General features: G+C 41.0%; 1 protein-coding gene across 1 annotated transcript; it reads right to left on the reverse strand.

Annotated features, from left to right (window-relative positions):
- Positions 1-1,515: 1,515 nt before the first annotated feature.
- Positions 1,516-8,270, reverse strand: klf6a (Kruppel like factor 6a). Its single transcript, XM_079487566.1, has 4 exons — positions 7,816-8,270; positions 5,839-6,412; positions 5,064-5,187; positions 1,516-3,897 (listed from the first exon to the last, which is right to left on the reverse strand). Exons 1-4 carry the CDS (start codon positions 7,915-7,917, stop codon positions 3,846-3,848), a joined length of 852 nt encoding a protein of 283 aa, XP_079343692.1. The 5' UTR covers positions 7,918-8,270; the 3' UTR covers positions 1,516-3,845.
- Between the last annotated feature and the right edge of the window lie 11,970 nt (positions 8,271-20,240).

Raw genomic sequence — 20,240 nt, forward strand, 5'->3', positions numbered from 1 at the left:
GAAGCACACAAGATCGTGCTGGGATAACATGGATCAGCAGCTATATTTAATGCAAAATCCTTTTCTAGGGTCTTGGGACCATGCTTTACCATTTTGTGAAAAGTCTTTTTGTCGGCTCTTCAAACAGTAGCATTGCTTAATTCATGTCAAATGTTCATCATTACAAATAATCACAGCCGTGCATTCATTTCCAAATGTGACAAACAAGAGAAGCGATTGGAAGAACAAAAAGCATAAATGAAGTAAAAAATGGTCTCATATAGCCCGTACCACAGTATACAAAGCTATGTTTTACAAAGCTAGGATAGAGAGAGTAGAAAAGAAATAGAAGGTCAGTACTAATCGGTCAGGTGTTGACGGAAGAGATGTGTTTTCAGACGATTGTAAAATATGGCTACAGAATCTGCTGATCTTTTAACAGCGGGCAGATCATTCCACACATGTGGAACAGATCCAGAGAAGGTATGTCGTGTACAGGGATCCATGCAAGTATATCAGGTGCATGCAGGCTTCGGTGCAGATGAATTGCTTCTGCAGCTGCGATTTTAAAAGAATATATGTGAACGAGCAGAACACAAATGAATGACCGTTTTTTCACGTCTGAGAAAGCCACCGAATTCTTGGCGAAACATTTTAGTGCCCCACCTGCCGGAAATCACCTAGGGCATGTTTTCCCCTTTAGCGATGCACAAAGGCGACAATTTGCAATCTCTTCTGTGCAAACGTTTCTCTATTTTGACACTCCATGGGTGTAAAGACAAACGTATACACCAGGTAATAAGGGTGATACATGTGTAAACACGGCTCGCTTATACCACCATCAATCTGCATTTCTTTAATTTTAGTAAAATATCTTGAAAATAAGGTAGCAAATACATTTGTCATAATGCAGATTTGTATAGCAATAATACAATCTTATAATAGATCATGTAATGACAAGCATTAATTAAGAATGGGATTTGACTTTTTTTATGAAATGCGAGTGTTTGGTTGTCAAGTTTTCACTACAAATCAAAAAGAGCCAACCACCATATCTCTATAATTGTATGGCTAAACATCTCTGTGGATGGTTTAGTAATAGCACACCCTTGCTCAACAAGCCATGCCTTTTGTAACATAACGGTGTAGAACCAGTTATACAGTGAATTATAAAGAGACAGTTAACCAAAAATTAAAATTCAGTCATTTGTTCACCCTCTTGCCAATTCACACATGCGTGGCTTTCTTTTTTCTGTAGAACACAAACGAAGATATTTTGAAGAATGTTGGTAACCGAAAAGTGGCACTACCCAATAACTTCCATCGGTTTTGTGTCCATTCAACAAACGTGAGTTGGTACTGCCATTGTTTGGTTGCCAACATTCTTCAAAATATCTTTTGTGTTTCGCCATGTGCGAAAGTCGCACAGGTTTGAAGGTGACATTAAGATGAGTAATTCATGAAAAAAATCTAATTGTAGATTATAACCCTAAAGGCAGCAACACTTAGAGGGATGTTTGTAACTAGCAGGTCTCTCGAACTCCAAAACATTGCTGAAATAAATTGAAGCGAAACAACAACTCAAACTTGTCTGATAAGAATTTCTTATTATTCCAATAAAAAATACATTCATACAGAAATATAACAATTTTGCAAAACAATTTCAAATAAAATTCATATAAAGCAAAAACAAATAAAAATCTTAGAAAAGTTTTTTTTTTGTATTTTCTGTCCTTATTTTTTAAGTCTTTATTCATTTTGTAGAAATATTATTTAGACAAGAAGGATTCATGAGAGTAAAGATGAATGATAGAAAGTGTTGGTTGAAGCAAGCAAATGGCAAACTTGATTAAGGCTCCATTACCACTTGACTAATATTGGCCACTGTTGTAAAGACAATGTGCGTTACCCACAAAACCCCGTGCTGGTCTCATTTCATTGCTTCAAGTTACTTCTCGTGCTGGACCAACCCATAGCTACGTAGCTGCTTTACTTGCAACTTTGTCAAACATTGCTCAGCAAACCAGATCATGAGGATAAAAAAACATAACCAAATAAAGATTTAACTATATACAACAAAATTCAATCATTTGGTCCCCAAAATAAAAAAATAGTCTAGATTTTCCATTCGGATTTCCAAAACGTAGTTTACTGAGGGTCTTTTGACTCCGTGTCTTAGTTTCCATTGTAAAAATGGAAAAGGGGGATGATATATCTTTATCTCTATGGATGGCTGTGTGCTGTTTCCACAATACTGTCGCTGGACTAAAACAACGGCATCCAGACAGGTCAATATCGAACCGCCCGAGTCAGCAGTCTGTAGCTAGCAGGGCCTTCAGCAATTCATTACGGCGAGGCAGTACAAGGCAAGGCCTGTCTGACTGGAGCTTGTTAATTACAATAAATCTTTAGGTGTGTCTTTTTTTCTTTATTCTTGGTTACAGGGGACAGGGGGAGGTTTGGTGGGGGTTGGCATTCCACAAGCATTCAAGCCTTGTGTTACACAACAGCCTGTTCACACACTTTCATCAGAGATCCCAAAGTCAGAAATCCTCTCATCTGAAGCATAACATTTTAAAACACATTCAGTACATACTAAATGCATTACTTTAAGTGCTCTTATAACAATCCATGTGTAGAATTTTGAGGGCAGGTATGTGAACCGTGACAAATAAACTAGCATGCTCGAAATTTACAACAGGTTAAATATCTACAAGGGTGTGGTTACAGTGGCGTCGAAAACAGGAAAGGTGCATGTTCAGGTAAAACGGAGCCTTAATAAAGCTTTTTCAATCACAAGACATTTCGTGACCCCCAAGGGGCAAGGTCACTTGCATAAGGCACCATTAGGCCAACAGTGCATTAACAACAGGTCAAATGGAGCTAGAAAGAGCGAAATTAGTCCTCAAGATGAAACAGGAAAAGAAAAGACTCGTATGAAATGATCGCGGGTCTCTTCCACCACCAGGAAGAAAAATGAAAAACGATCAATGCATTTATATACAATATCGTAACATCTAACCAATCGTATTTAGCTGCGCTTTATTGGAATCTATTTGCAGTCCCAAATGACAAAATAAAAAATACAAACCCCAATACCATGCAACACCTGTTTATGATAGTGAAGTTATAATCATGTTACATCTCTAAGCACACAGCTTATACAACGGACTACAAATGAGCTTTTGTACCCCGTCAAATAACAAGCTACGAACACATTGCACATTTAGTAGCTGCACCGAACACCAAAAAAAGCTACTTTCATTCAGGACTGAGGTTCCGCCCCAACCCCCCTTCCAGATAGGGCAGGGGTGAAACCCTGGCCGGGACGCTCCCGCTATCTTGCGACACGGAGCCTGAGGGTGTCTGGCAGGAGTTCTCAGTCTCACGGCTTCATTCAGACTTCGCTGTTCTCGCATACCGCGTGGAAACAAAAACGGAACTTGTTCCCCAACACCATTCAGCCCACAGCGATACACTGGTACCCCCCTCCCTCCCCTCCTCGCACACGGGACATTCATCCGCTCGCATCAAACAGGATTTGTTTAACAGTACCAGTGTATTGTCCAGGAGTTGTCCCAAAACATCATGCACCATACAACACACCATTCATTCTCTCTTTTTTGTGTGGAAGTTTTTCTTTTTTTATAAATCATCCTCCAAGATTCTTCGTTCGCGATTTTGTCCCTTCCTTTTCTTTTCTACAACCAGACAGTCCGCCTTCATCCCGGGGCTCATAGAGGCACAGGATATGGTGCAAAGTGGCATGCTTTGGCTGGAACACACTCCCCCAACTTCTTGCAGGGCCAGGTCAACCAGGAAGCTGGTCAGGACACGACTCATCCCCACACACAGCTACCATCCGCTCAAAGGTGCCTCTTCATGTGCAGGGCCAGGTGGTCTGACCTGGAGAAACACCTGGAGAAGGAAACAGGGAGAGGAAGGTGAAAACAGGGTCAGAAAGGGGCCACCGAAGCCATAAAGCGTGATCAAAGGTTGAGATCTGTGCACCGAATCACTCCTGTGGCCTCTAGAGGCCCTCGAGGTGAATTTTGTGACACAGGAATTAGCTGCCACGAAGACTGACATAAAAGGAAAGTTTGGAACGACATCCACGAGCGAGTCACTGGTTATAAGCGGGTCCAGATGGAATCTGCAGACTTATTTTAATATGATCTACTCTGACTTTGAAGGGAAAAATGTGCATGATTAATTAAAATGACGTATCATGCTGAATAGAGCAACAGGGCCCAACAATAAGGATAACCTAGTGCAAATGTGAGACCGGCCTGTTTTTGGGAAAGCGAGCATTCAATAAATTTAATTTATCCATTTCCTAGATTTATAAAATAAAAGTTGCATTATATGAATGTGACCTTCGTATTGGTATATTAAAGGGAAAGTTCACCTAAACAAAGTTTGCTATCATTTATTTACCCGTATGTTGTTCAAAACTGGCATTTGATACGAAGGATATTGTTCAAAATAGTTTCTGTGTTCTACAAAAATAAAGGTTTGATATGACATGAGGGTAAAGAAATAAAAGATTTTTCGTTTTTGGGAGAACTACCTGATTATTGAATTATGAAAATGTTGTAGGAATGAAGATCTATATTCTGTAGAAATCTGTAGGGTTCTATGCATTATTCTGCACGCGTAGATTCTGCGTGAGCCTGGTCAAAGGGAAACGCTCACGGATCAAATGGTTTACAGGGGAACTATGCCATGTTTTTCATCGAGTCACCACGGAAACAAAACGCCAAAAGGGAAGTTGAGCAAACAATGGTGTTCAAAGCACAAAGCGCTCAGAGAAAGCAATTATTAACAGGGGAAGTGATGACAAACAGGAGCGGCACATCTCGTCATAAAACACAGAGAATATCAATAACGAGTTGCGACAATGTGACTATTGCGCTTTCAAGCATTTAATGCGATTAAGAGATAAAATCCAAACGTAATGGGAAGACGATCCATCAGCCAACCAATAAAAACACGATCAATCGCATTTCTTCGATGCACACATCCGAAGATCAGACAGGCAGAAAGACAAACAAGCTTTGATGACGTCTCAGAAACGAGCATACCTGTCACAATGACTGCATTTAAATGGCTTTGCACCGGTGTGCTTTCTGAAGTGTCGGGTTAGCTCGTCGCTTCTCGCAAAGCGCCACTCGCAGCCCTCCCACGAACACCTGTACGGTTTCTCACCTGTAAACAAAAATACAAACACCCTTCAGTATATTTCACCAGGTTTCTATAACGAGACACTAGATAAGAATTTGGTGTGCCCAGTAATTTACTCAAAAATGCATTTGTGACTGCGGTCTATGACAGTTCTGGTTCAATAAGTGCCCTCAGCAAGTCACAAGGATTGCGGGAATGCGAGGCATGCTGAAAGTCCTCCTCTGTGCTGTGTATGCATAAACAAGGAGGCGAACAATGCGCGTCACACAGAGCCAGTGTTTTGAATGCGACGGGGCCCTTTAAAAGGGGCCACCCAGATCCCCGTTCAAAAGCCTGGTTCTTTCCCATGACGAAACCAAAACTGTTTTGGTAGAGCAGGTTGTTTTCACCCTGGCTGGATTTCATCCCCTCCCCCAGCTCCGATTTCCCCGGCCTCCCTCCCTCGCCACGGCCACATTCCAAACACATTAGGTCACCGTTTAGGCGTGCAGTCATGCAGGGCAAATATTCTCAGAGTGACATGAGCCTTGCAGCTGAGGACAGGCTGTGTGAACTATCAACTCAATTGCACAACTAGATTGCAGACGCAAAACTAAGTCAAGAGTTCTAAGAAGTGAACTAACGTCTAGTAGCATCTGAACTTCACTCATGTGTATGGAAGTGCACATTTCTTACCTGTGTGAGTCCGTTGATGTGCTTTTAAGTGAGAACTCTTTGTGTAAACCTTCCGGCAGCCGTTGAAGTGACACCTGTGCACTCTCCTCCTTCCATCCGGAGAGGCATCCCCTCCTGCCGAAGCCTTATCCGAGGCCTTGCCCACCCCACTTTGCCGGACTTTCACCGGCACGTGCAAGTCAGTCTGCGTGGAGCCCCACACCTGAGGTATTCCAGGCTCCTGAGGGGTCTCCGGGGAGGACGGAGGCGTGCTGATGACGGAGGAACTCAAGTGATGTGCTGACTCTGTCAGAACCGAGCCCAGCGGGTTGGAGGTAAAGATGTGAGTGGGCGAGAGCTCCTCCGAGCTGTCAGACGCCTCGCTACTGGCGTCCGAGTTCATGCTATGGGTTTCTAATATTTGGCAGTCCTGATTGTCTTCCTCCTTGACGTCAGGAAGGTTGCCGTTGCCATCTCCCTTATCTCCACAAGCCAAGATGAGCTTGCTCCAAAGATCCTCCTGGGCCTCAAACTTGAGATCCGACGCCGAGACGTAAGGCTCGCTCTGCAAATATCTCTCCAGCTCCAAGCATGTCTGATTCGGAACAGAAAAAAAACAAGAGTTAGGATGTGTTTAGCAACCTTGTTACTCAAACCAGCGTGGCCAACACATGAGGATTCGTTCATTTCGTAATAATGAGGAAGCTTCCAGTAACTTTCACAGCTGAGTATCATTACGATCACTGGGTTAACCAATCTGATAGGAGCCTTCACACCATTTCCTGTTGAAACGTGTAGATGTGTGTCAAAGGCCAACCTATGCCAGTAGGTAATGTAAGACCAATATAGTTATGAAATAGTGTTCTGTGTATAAACTTGGCATTGAAATGTGTACAATGCCTTTCTGAAACAGTTATCCTCCAGTGAGTCATGAAGACATTTCTTAGTCCTTTTAAGGAAGCCACATAACTTCCTCGTTCAAATGGCTTGACGTTCCCTCAGCGTACATCTGGACGTGTTTTAAACCCATTTTAGTCGTGAATTTACTGCATCCAAGAGTGCAGAGGTGGTTAGATAAATATTGAACGCCTTAGCCAACACTTCAGACGACCATTCGGACTTTTTATTCAACTTAACGTTATCCAGCTGTACGGCCAGTAATGCTTTAGCTCAGCACATCCTCCACGCCATGCTATAAAGTCACGTTAAAAATGGACCGATCACTCTCGACTCAAAAAAAAACCCTCAACGTCTTGTCGTAAACGTCTAAACTGGGAAATCTCGAGCCACTGTGGATACACGCGCTTCGTGTTTAAATGCCAGGAGGGACGAACATATGGCTCCGCGCCAGAGTCCCAAAACGCCTGAGGGGAACTACCCGCATCGATTTCAACCAGGTACCCACGAGCCAGCATTCACAGGAACATTGCAACACTTCGATCGAAAGCATATCGGCAAATAGGCAGTAGAACCTGTTCTGCCATGAGCCTCGCGTAAACCCCGTTAGATGACAGAACATGTGCGGCAGACTGTCAAAGCAACCCGTCTACGTTTACGCTACACACTTCCACGCAAAATCGCATATGATAGCTAAAGTACTGCGATCTAATCTTCTGTATTTAGTGTTTGAAAGCATCCTTTCTGTACGATTGTGACCCAACGCAAGCCTGACTAAAAGCACTTCAAAAAGTCGCTCGGTGTCAACGCGACTGCATTTATTGACGCAACAACCTACACAAGGGTTACGGTTTATAAGGGAAGTTGATCGACCCTCGACGGCATTCGGCACGCAACAATGTAACAGAGCGTCGTTTAAGAACGATACAATGTTCCAATGGAATGTTACACTGTTTCATTCAGCCCAACGCTACACGCGCGCGCGTCCCCATTGCAAACAAGTCTACGCATTTCAGTCGGGGATCAAATCTCCACACATCCACCAGCCACGGCGCTTTCATCCGACACGTGAACTTTCGCTCAGAAAAGAAACAACGTTACCTGTTGCCAGTATTCTTCGAGCGATGGCAACGCTGAGAAATAGCCAGTGTCGTGAACGATCTGAAGTTCCTGAAAAATGCTGCACATCGGTAGAACATCCATTGCAATCCCAAGTGTTAGGCAAGTGGAGACGAGAGAAAAATATCTTCTCCGATCGCGATCTAACAAACAAGCGTCCTCTTCGTGCAACAGCAACGCGGTGCAGCCGTCGCTTTGCTCGATCAGAGTCCACTAGTCCGTCTTGCTCTTTCGCTCTTTCTTTCTTTCTCTCTTTCTCTCTTTCTCGCTCTCTCTCTCTCCCTCTCTCTCTCTCTCTGCTGTTGAGATCACTCTATATTTGCAAACACTGAACTCAAGGCAAAGCGCTGTGCTCTGTCAACTTCCCCTATTCAAACCTCGCAGCCTGCCAACCCCCTCGTGACAACGTGACGTTCCCTTTCAACCCGTCCAATCGAACGGGCCAATGTTGCGCGGGCGCATATGATATCACTTTAGACCAATCGCAACCCCTTATGCAAATAAACAAAGCCTCCTGGCTTTCTATTGGTCGATTCAACTGTCCCAGGCTGCGCGCCGATTGGATCGTTATTTTTAGAAGCGTATATAAAACCCCTGCGCTTTCAGGCTTCATTTCTGGTCTGAACGGCGGAGCGGCGCGTGCAGTCACACGCGTCTCCGCTTGGCCAGAGCGAGCGCTGTGTTCACCGTTTTGGTTCTCCTGGATGGTTCAGTGTTGAGTTTGAGGAGATGTTTCATGCATCTATCATGTGATAATGCATCGGGAATATTCAAAACGACGTGGTCACCGTACGCCGCTTTCTTTAGCCGCTGTTACATTTTAAGAGTTTTACTACTTGATTACATGGAATGCCGATTTGTTTGGCAATATATTTTTCTTGGGTACTTGACGACACTCTTCGTTCTTTTAGTCTTTTGTGATATCCGTGTGACGGAGACAAGACAGTTTATAATGACACAATCGCATTCCAGGAAGTGACATCATCTGTAGATTTACAACAATCATCATTGATGTGATGTAGAACGAGGCTTGTCGCGCTAACATCACATCCTGTTTGATAAAATCACACAAGCCTGGGACATCAAACTTTCAAAACAGCAAAATTAACTTTATCTTGATATCATCATGCTAGCTAAATTATTCTAAATTGACCAATGGCTCATTTTAACAATTTATTAATTTTACTTGTTCATTTTAGTGCCAGTGTTTAAATAAATAAAATAAACTATCGTTTGTTATAATTGTGAAGATTTCTGATCTTGAGCTTATTTCTGACAGTCACTTAAAGGTCCAGTGTGTATTTTTTGGGATGATCTGTTGATATAAATGCAATATAATATACTCCACGTCTTCTGATGTGTATTAAGAGCTCAGACGATGAAGCGTTATGTTTTTATTGCCTTTGAATGAGCTATTTCTATCTACATACACAATTCACAATGTTCTGTCAGCCGTGGTTGTGTTTCGCAACCTTGCTGCTAGATATTACCGACTGGACCTTTAAATAGAAACACAACAACAAAAGTTGCATATCACTGCTGTCCTTCTGAAACCTCGTATCTACATATTTTGTTATTTTTTAAATCATTATTATTAGTCAGACTTTGTTTTTCACTGGGTTTTGCAAATATCTTAATTATTCAAAAAGTACAGTGTTTTGTTTTTTTGTCTTTTCCTGAAAAACTGTGAATTTGAACATCCAAGGTTTTGGGAGGACAGCGACGATATTAAGTTCTATATCACACTCGGAAAGCCTTAGGTCTAAGTTTTCATTATCCTAAAAATTATTATCCCCGAAACTCCTTCACATGACTTCATATGAAACTAAAGTTAAGTATTGGTAGGCCACATTGCTCATGACTTAGACATAAAGTATGTGTTCACTCTAGTAAATGACCACAGCCTGCAGAGGACACTACAGCAGTTGACTCATGTCCATTCTTTAAATAGGCAGTTGTTTGGAGTCATGACTAGTAACTAGAGTTGTCTGTTTGGTAACTAGGCCTGTACATACAGTATCTTCTCAATATGTCAGCCAAAATGGTGACAGTTTCAAGTTAAAAAGAACATTATCACACACATGCAAAAGTACATTGTGGGATACAGAATTCTCTGCAGGGTGCTTTTGCTGTATTCTGTGAAGTGTATTAGGGACATCTGTGTATTTTATGGTTACAGACAATTTGCATACTGCAAACAGTATACATACTTCATGCTCTAAACATAGTTAATGTAGCATGGTGGCTGCTAACATCGACATAATACTTTTAAAACCAAAATATGCCCATATTGTTTTTGTGCGGATCTGAAGACTTTAACATGGCCTGTATGTAGACAAGGCTCCGCAATTTCCTCTCTATTTTGTGAATAGTTTGACTTCAAATTTGAATGTGTTTTTAGGGTGCCATTCAGCTGTTTCATTTATTCAGCAGGATCTTGTGTTTTTTATGCTGAGAAATAACTGTGCATATATACACATGCGCATATACAAGTTTTCAGCTGCGACAACAAAAACCAACGATATGTGACCGAAACGTAACATCCTGGAGAGTTCTGCAAAGAATCAATAACTGTTGAGTAGTTTTAATTAAATTAAATTAAAAACATATACAATAGAATATTAGTATAAAATAATGTATATAAAATAAATTGTTGTATTACAACTAAACGAATACCGGAAGTCAGCTTTGGGTCAGGCGCATGCGTCCACTGAAAGCATATGGGTACACAGTATATTCCGTGTTCAATGGATGGAAAATAGTTTTGAGTGATACTGTTGAATATTTTATGTGTTCATAAATAAATCAAAGTCAAATTGATCCTCTCAAATGGCTGTGAAATCGAGAGATACCGCTTTTATCACTTGCATAAGTTCATTTACGCATCCGGCCTGCCATCCTCTGAGTTCAGTGGAGATGTTACAAACAACATTTCCAGAACAGAGTGCTATTGTCCTGCGCCGCAGTATAGTCTGGTGCTAACCTCTACAGAACTGAGTCCCTATTGTTGCTCTCAGCTGGGGCCATATTTGTAACTTGTAGCATCTTATTCAGTCATATGGTGATGTCTTTGGAGCTGTAGCGCCTGGCGTTGCTAGTAATTTCAGGGAATTTTTGAGCTGCTTGTCATAGGGGAAGTGGTGCAACTGTTAATCATTGGCAAAGGTCAGACATTCCGGACAATAGCTTTGTCCAGCGTGCTTTTGAACTGAAAGAGTGCCATTGAGGACGGCCCGTCACTGTGGACCTCAGCGTCTGTCCTTTTAAATCCATTGAAATTGAACTGGTGAAAATGCGCTGCTCTGCATTAAGCTAATCTGAGCGCCGTGGCTGTCATAACTGAGACTAAACAGAATTTCTAGAATGAATGCCTAGTGACCCTGTACCCAGTGTTCATTGCAGTAAATGAAAAGCCTTCATGTCTGTTGGTAGTTATTGACTCATAAAACGAGCAGCACTGTATTGGCAGTGTTGTGGGACAAGAAGGAATCCACAAAGGAAAGTTGCCACTTGACTGTCTTTTAAGGCCCCTTCATATCACCCTGGCACATTATCCGGTGGGATGTTTCATTAAGGAAGTGTCCGGAAGACGCTTTGTGGTTGGCCGTGGCAGCGTTTATCTCTTTTAGCCAGGTTCTAAACTCTATCATCATTATGCAATCCTACCCGCACAGTAGCCACAGGAAAGAGCAATTACGTGCAGGGTCCATTTTAATACATCAATGTCAGCGTGATCAGTAAGTTGTTGCAGGTTTTTCGTCTTCTCTTCTAAGTGATGCGCCGAATGGATGCCATTTATCCCACGAGTACCCATCCCTCGATCCGTGGGAAAACAATTATTGGCCGTTCTTTTCAGGAATGGCGAAACCCGTAAGCTGCCTGGGCGTACGGGTCAGCGGGTAGAGAATGGTTGAAAACTACTCGCTATGCAAATAGACTAAGACACTAATTAGCCTTAATACAGCACAGACATGGAACAGGCCAAGCATTTCCAATTGGATTTGCTGAAGCGAGGAAATGCACACCAATAGCTGTGCTTTATTAAAACTGGACGCGCGCCAAACCAGTTCATTTTGCCCTCCGAGTCCCCATAGTGACATCGATACCATCGATGCTTTTTGCGTTAGTTGTTACAAACAAAAGACATTTGGTGTCTGCTTTTGTGCACCTAATGAGGTTGTATAAAATCAAAATTTATCCAGCATGTGTGGTTTATTTAGCCTTGTCGGTGAACTGTTACGTAGCGATAAAAGAAAACACCTGATTTTACGGTGTCCAATAACTCGCTATTTATTGCAAGCACTCTTATAAAAAGCCCATTATAATTCAGCAAATCATCCCTAAACTATTTATTTTACCAGGTGCTGGTAATTGAGATGCATCGCTTCTCATGAGGACTTTGAGCGATTGATCGCGCATTATTAAGATGAATATAAATTGATTGATTGGAAATCAATGCGGTGACATCAATCTTTGCCGGTAAAGGAGAATGAGAGAAAGACAAAAGAAGGAATCAATATTCTTTGTAATGCACCGTGTCATAAATCAAAATCGTCTTACTGTATGCGGTACCTGGCCATGAAAAAGTGATCATTGGCTTCATTAGTCTTTACACATGGTCTGTCTCTGTTTGCTCATTCTTGTGGACATTCATTGAGATTCAGTGAAGGGTGGCATTAAACGATTGCTGTGTGTCTCTTGCCAGCTCCGTGTGTATTGATGGGAACGTTGCCGAAAGATCAGAGGAGTCAGCCACTATACAGCCCACATCTGACCTTGTATGGGGCATGAAACCATGTTTTAATATATTCCATGCAGTTAGGGAATGTTCACAATGGTTTGGTTTTCCGTATAAAATGTACTTTCAGCTTTAAAATGTCCCATTGACTAAATGTGGATGCTATGTTTCCTGAAGTCTGCAGTTGGCAGGTTTCGCACTGTTGTTTGGATGCGTTTGGCACTTTCATTTCTGCTTATTAGTTTTTGGTAAACCAAGTCAGTTCAATGATTCATTTGCAGGCCTTATAATTAACAGAAACTCAATGGCTGCTTCTCAGATTTGTTTTCCGTCATTTCTGTCACCACCAGAGACACGTACCACGTTACACCACAGCAATGTTGGCTATTGCACTATAAACTACAAAAATAACTAGCATCTAAAAATAGTGTATCTAAGAATCGCACCCAAGCTGGACGGAGATCTTAAGTATGCTGTCAAATCTGGGGGCGGTTGAATGGTCATTGTTTTCCAGCGTAGAGCATTTTGTGCTCGAGTCTTGTTTTCCCCTGTGATTTGATATGCTTAAGGCTGCTACCATTATTCCACAACAAGGAATGTTAAACATTTATTTTTTTCGTGTGGGAAAATCACCTCTCTCTCTCTCTTTTCAGAAGGGGGCCGGGTTTATCTGGTGCGTAGTGTAAACAGAAGCCCAGCCCTTTGATTAGAGGCTTGGATGAATGAATACATGAAGCTTTTAGAGTTTGGGGAAGTAAACTGTCTATCAGGTTACCTTGACCATTAATGTCACGGGTAGACCTGTGATTCAGTCCTGAGCTTTCCACAAGCTCTGTGTAACCGTGGGAGGGAAAAAATATGCTGTGGTTTTCCCACACCCAGTTCTTTGTTTCTCTTGATTTCTTTTCCAACAGTTTGAAACAACAGTATACAATGTAGTAAATGAATTAAATGTATTAGTGGTGCATGCTTAGGCATGCAGGTCATAGAGGGCTATTTGAACGAACCTCTAACGGTAAGTGTTAGACTTGGTGTGTAGCTTCGCCTGCAATAGACATGAATGCTTTACATCATGCGGAGGTGTGTTATTGGTTTTCTATGCGTTTCTAAGCTGATTTTGTATTGCATATGTGAAAAATGCTTAAAGGTATAGTTTTCCCAAAACATTTAAACAATTTCATCATTTATTCATTCCGTGTTGTTGAAAATCTGGTTAAATACGACTCTTTCTTCAGTAGTTCACAAAAGAAGGTATTTTGAGAAATGTTTCAGTTGGTTTGTATCCATATAATGGAGTCCAATGTTCTTGGGTTTCCAAAATGTTTCTAAATATATTCTTTTGTGTTCTAGAAGAAAGAAAGTCATACAGGTTTGAAATGACATGAGGGTGAGTAAATGATGATACAATGTTTATTAAAAGTGTCCCTATTGTACCGGCTTCCGATGGCAACCAAGAGCTAAGTAGCAGGAGATTGTCTGGACTCAACAGCGATCATCTATATCTAAACTGTTGATTTCTTCCTATTTGTTTGTTTGAGGTGAATATACAGTTACAGTTAAGGTGTAGACTTGCTGTGCGGTCTAAAGAAAGTTAAACATCTAGATAGCAACCAAACCGAAACCATACCAATTTCAGAAAGTATTAAGGGTATTTAAAACTCAGTTAGGAAGTCTACATATAATCTTCAGCTGTGTCCAAGCACCGCATGTCATCACGTACCCTGCACATTAACAGTTGGTCACCTGCTGTCTTGCTTATGGTGCAAGAGAGAGAAAATATATTTTGTCCTCCAATAAACCTGATATCGGGTCAGTATGAGTAACCCCTCCCACCCGTCTGGCCCATCAGGGCCATTGATCTCTAGCAGTCAGGTCAGTGCCCAGGAGGTCCTCGTCCTCTCTTTACAACACAATGCGTCTCCTCGTCTTATCCCTTATCTCAGCCCCACATCTAGTGTGTATCACTGGAATCTGCATTAAGCCTGGGTTTCAGTGCAGCAGACACCACACAGGCTTATGACTAGATTCAAAACAAAGGGTTGAGAGGATAAGATATGTGCTAAGGGTAAGGATTTTCTTAATCAATATTTTGTCTATTTTTCCTGTAAAAAAACAACTTAACTGGTGTAGTCACACTTTAACAGTGACTGTTTTAAACCAGGCATGGCAACGTTCAAAGTGGAAAATGCAGAAATTGACTTCTTAGTTTAAAGAGTATTGCCTGACTTATGTATCTGAGATATTTCCCATGAGAAAAAGATCAAGAAAACTCACAAATATCCATTAGAGCTTCAGAAAAGATCTCAACTATGGCACAAACTGAGCCCAGCTTTGTCAATTCTGCAATCAAAAGTTAATATTATTAAAGATTTTGATAACTTTTCTCATCAAATTGACCCAAGTCCAGATTATTTTAGTACCTCTACAATATGCATTCAATTTAACATATCTGTACTCTTCATTTAAATAGTGTTTTTTATCATTTAATTTCTCCTAAGCAATTTTAGGAAAATGTTATCGTTTAAAATATGTCACCGTAACGTACAAAAACGTTTGGGAAATGTTTCAAGTTTGGGAAACATCAGTCTTTCCTCACTCAGACAGAGACATGCTGTGCCCTTACACAAAGATGTACAGGAATAAATACAGAATAATTACAATTTTATAATATTTTGAATAATAAATAAGGAATTGCTGCTCTTGTTAAAAAATATAAGCACTTGGTTTCAATGGAAGTGTATTATTTAATATTTAGCATTTTATATTCTGTATATTCCCATATTCTTTTGTTTTGTAAAGGTATTTGTATGACTGTAGTCAAACTGAAATGGTTTGTCCAATCAATAGCAGACATTGTGATCATTGACTAACTTGTATAGAGACTAATATATATGAATATTTCTGCTATTAAGTTTGAACCCCGGTAAATAAATGAAATCACACACATCAAACTTGCATCGATTCATTTTTTGGAATTACAGTTTAGCGAATAATGTATTAGATTATCGCACACATGCTCATTATAAAGTAGTTCGGGGCACGTGTGCGCAATTCAATAACCCGTGACGAAAAGTGATACGGAGAAAAAACTAAATAGACTCGTAATCTACAATCGCACTCTTTTTGCCTCATTTGTAGGCTGCATTTTACCAGCACATTAACAGATTCTGTAAATCTGTGGCAGTTACAACATTTTCTTATCTGTTCGATGTACCGCTCAAGTGCATATGCTCAGTTTTGGAAGGGTGAAAATTAATAATGGGGTCGCCATAGCAACGTGACTTCCAAATCCAAGGAGTGAGGCAGAATTAGGAAATAATGACAGGAAACGAAATGAAAATTAGATTTTGGTTGGAGTTGGATTTGTATGAACACGGCCAGTAATTTAACCAATTGTGATAAGACGTTCAAAGGGGATTTCGGGGCCTTTTGTTATGGTAACAAAAGCAACAGTGAATACACATAGAGAGAGCTGAACTCACATGGGACTTTCTAATCAAGGAGAGTTTCTTTTAGTTGGTTTCGGAATGACTACCGCAGTCATGTAAGAGCTTCATGACAAATCGAGTGGTGCTTTTCCTTTAAGAGAGAATTCGGGTTGCTTCTTGTTTTGGCTGCGGTTTGATCGTCACACGCACATTGAACCACATATAAAGCTGTTAGATTTGACACATGAAGATGGTTTGCTTGAACAGTGTGTTGCTGTGGTTAAAATATGGCATGTTAGGTTTAGCACCACCGTATAAGGTCAGTATTTGTCACATGTAGATCATGATATTCAAATGTATGTTGACTTACTTTTGTTTGTACGTTCTAACCCGCATGCACGACCTCATACTCTCATGCACTTTGAAGCATGATGTCATATATTTGAGCAATGTGTCATCCGCATTTCCAGTACTGCTTCTCCCATCTCTTTGGTTATGTCATTTTCCCATGACTAAGGTGTTCTCACCGGATTGTTTTGCCCGGGTCGGGTGAGCACACTCGGAGACGGATCAGCGTTATTTTGCAAACACCTGGGCATGTTCCCATTGGCTGTGGAATCAGGTGTGACTGTTGACTCACCAAAGAATGACTCTGTGACCGTTTAATGGAAAAATGTTTAACTGTGCGGTTTATAGAGGACACAGCTTGTAAAACTGTATGTAGGTTTGGTATAAATTTTAAGCTAAAGCGGCGAATCGCGTGTAAAACTGGGATAATAAACCGTATTTCACATTTCATTGAACCCCTTGAGAAGCTCAAACAAAGCAAATGAGGCATTTCATACCAGCCCCATAAATGTCCTCACAATAGTAACCCTATAAAACGGCGATATTTAAATGCTTTTCACCTCAACGGCACAATTGCTGTAACTAGTTTAAATCACATTTATTGGGTCAAGACTAAAAATCTGCAACTCCGCAATGATATCTGAGTAGCATTAGCTGCTCTCTCTTCCTCCATGTGCAAACACCTGAGTTTGACTAACCCATATCTCATGACTGGCCCGCAGTGCTGCGAGTCCTCTGTCCTGCATTTTCCAGGAAATGAGGCATGATTCGTGCCATCACCCAGACACAATCCCTCAGGAACCAGAAACACAGATATAAAACAGACTGTTGGCTTAACGCACACTATATTTGGTCACAAGAAACAGGTCATGTTTAGTGTGAACATTAACAAAATAGACATAAAGTTTTGTGATGCATTTCATTATAGAGTGAAGCCAGAGTGTCTGAAGTACTTGCAAAAAGGTTGCATTTTTGTATGAAATGCAACATATTTATGCATTTACAGTAATTACAATAACAACCAATTAATAAAACATATTCTCCTAACAAAAAAAGAGCATCTTTTGTGCACTGGAAGCAATGAAATCTGACCTTTTTGTAATGACATTGTCAATGTCAGATTTGCAGAATGTTGAACATTTTTACATAAATAAACACACAAATAAATATACGTGTTTATTTATAAAAGAACACATTTCATTAGGATTTTTTATTATAATATATTATCCTAATAATAGGATGTTTTATATGCTAATCCTAAAACTATTTCCCAGTTTCCGCATTTTTAAAAGTGGTCTGTACTGTATCTAAACTTTTATCTGTATTATTCATTTCTGCTTTTGACTTTTTTTTATTTTTTATTTTCAAGTAAGGACGTGACAAATCTAACCACACCAGCTGACAAAAACAATGTTCCTTTATAGATGAACTGTGCTTTTACAATTTATTTTTGGTTTAGCCTGAAGTCAAAAGCATAAACAACAGACTAACATCCAAAGGGGGCAATAATCCGATTTCACTGCTTTTGATGTGACCTAGATGCTCAGGGGTCGCCTGCGAGTTTACGATAAATAAATCTTGACGGCGCGTTGACCAACATTGAACACGAAACCTATTTTCATTCTGCAGACACTTTACTGGTCCTCATCGCTCACTGCACTGACAGCTAAGCGTGACAGCGCTCCAGCCATGATGAGTGGCAGACAGGAGACTGCTGGAGACTATCGCCTATGCCCCAGAGAGCCACCAGACAAGGCTTCCTATCAAAGGGTCCGGAAGGAAGCCGAATGTGTCAAAACAGCACCGCACACCTCACTCATCCGAGTGCTAATGGATGAAGATGCCGCAGCTGTCCTCAGAGAGGGAGAAAGAGGAAAACGCACAGCGAACATTAAACTCTGTTTCCCAGCAGGCCGAGTTTTTCAGCTCAGAAACAACAACGAGGAGGACAACAAAACAAATCATTACTGACAGATAAGGTACCCAGGTGAGTTCTAATAAGAATCGCCCACTTGCTGCTAGCCTCTACAGTCACCTGAAATGACTTTGGTGTTATTGACAACATCTGATTGGTTTTAGGCGTGAAGAGATGACATGGTCTTCTCCATGTACAGTAGGTAATTGAATCTGAGGAGAATTCCAGATAAAGCTTGTACAACACTTATCTGCACTACCTATCTGATGAAGCAGATAAGCGTAACAGATGAGACTTTTGACAAGTAGGCTAAGACTCATGATCCAGATGATGTCAGTGGTTGTTGTGCTGTGTTTGCTGTCCTTTCAGACTTCAGATTAGTGATGGGAAGTCTGAGTCATTTCTAGGAGTTGGCTTTATCAACTTGTTCAGTTGGAAATGATTCAGTGCTTCTTTATGGTCCTTGATACATACACCTTGTACATAAACACCCTGGTTAAGAAAGCTTAATCAAAATTCATAATGCTCTAAAATCAATAGATTAAAAGGTTGTTTTATGTATTTTGTTTAAGTCTTCTTAACCAGTGTAATTTCACATGTTCAGTTTTTAGTTTGTTGCAGCAATAACCCAACCTCATATTAAGATTTATTTGTAAAATGTCAATACAATTTCACAGGAACTTATAACTATTTCACGAGCTGGCTAATTCCAATGAATACGTACGATCTTATTTGTCCATTTTATTTCTATTTGCTTTCATGCCAGTGACAGTTTGGTTTAGGGGTGGGGTTCAGTATTACTTATGTCTAATAAGCATTCGCATCGTACAAATCCCTATAGATTAGCCACTTAGTAAAATATTTACCAATTCCCGTGAGATCAAGTTGAAAATACTCTCAGAATCACCTTATTCATCAGTTATGTCAGGACCACTTTCGTAAAATATTTCAACCGTAATATTTAAGGTTGGGGGAATGAAACTGTTCTGGGCAAACTCTCCACACATGGACAGAACGGGAATGCAGCAATACATGTCCCCCCACCTGGGGAACCAGAACAGTTCATGGTGTGTAACAGGATTAAATTAAAATGATCCGACAGATACAGGCAGATATGGAGGAGATGGGGATGGAGGTGGGTTTTGAGTGCAGCACGATTAAGCAGCTTGAGGACCAAAGGAAGGCAATCTAAAAAAGGACGGAGTCCAGTATGTGTTGTATGACTATTGTTTAATGTTGATGAGCTGCACCTGATGTGATCGGCTGATGCAAGCTTGACTCACGTGACCTGCCAAAACTGACGATACACTTGATATATTGACTAAAATTTCGCATGGTCCCTGGTGCCAGGAGTCAGTGAACTGTTGAGTTGAGAACTGCTCTACTAATTCAGTCAGATGTCTGACCAGATCCAACGAGATCGACTTATTCATTATAAATATCTGACTTGAAAGAACAATTTGTACACGGACCGGACATTGCTACCTCAGACTACAGGAATGAAAAGATGAAACATTCAATAATAATGTGTCAGGGTGAACAGCAAATCAGCCATCACCCTCAACAACCAGCATGGAATTTTTTGACAAAGACTTGGCGGCTCTGGATTGGCTTCCCTTGTGTGACTTAATTAACAGCCCAGGCCAAGCTGAATGAAGCAGATCGCTGGGACTTTCTAAGCTGAGGTGTGAAAATCTGGGTCAGTGGGGCTGGGAGAAGGTTGAGGTTTTCATGCCAGGGGTCTATCAGCCACTCTATGATAAAGCAGGAACAAACCTTCTTTGGTTACTGCAGCTGTCCAGCTCAGTTAAAATTCCTGTCAATTCATCCTAATTCTGGTGTTTACTGTGTCCCTTGCCCTACCAAACCAGAGACTGGCCCATTCCTTCATTGACACACTAGGCTCACTATTTTTTAACTCTGAGCAACTCCCAGAATGGCGCAGCGGTAATTCACACACTCGCGGTGCCACGTGCAA

Source organism: Barbatula barbatula (genome assembly GCF_947034865.1).
Source record: "Barbatula barbatula genome assembly, chromosome: 23".
NCBI lineage: Eukaryota > Metazoa > Chordata > Actinopteri > Cypriniformes > Nemacheilidae > Barbatula > Barbatula barbatula.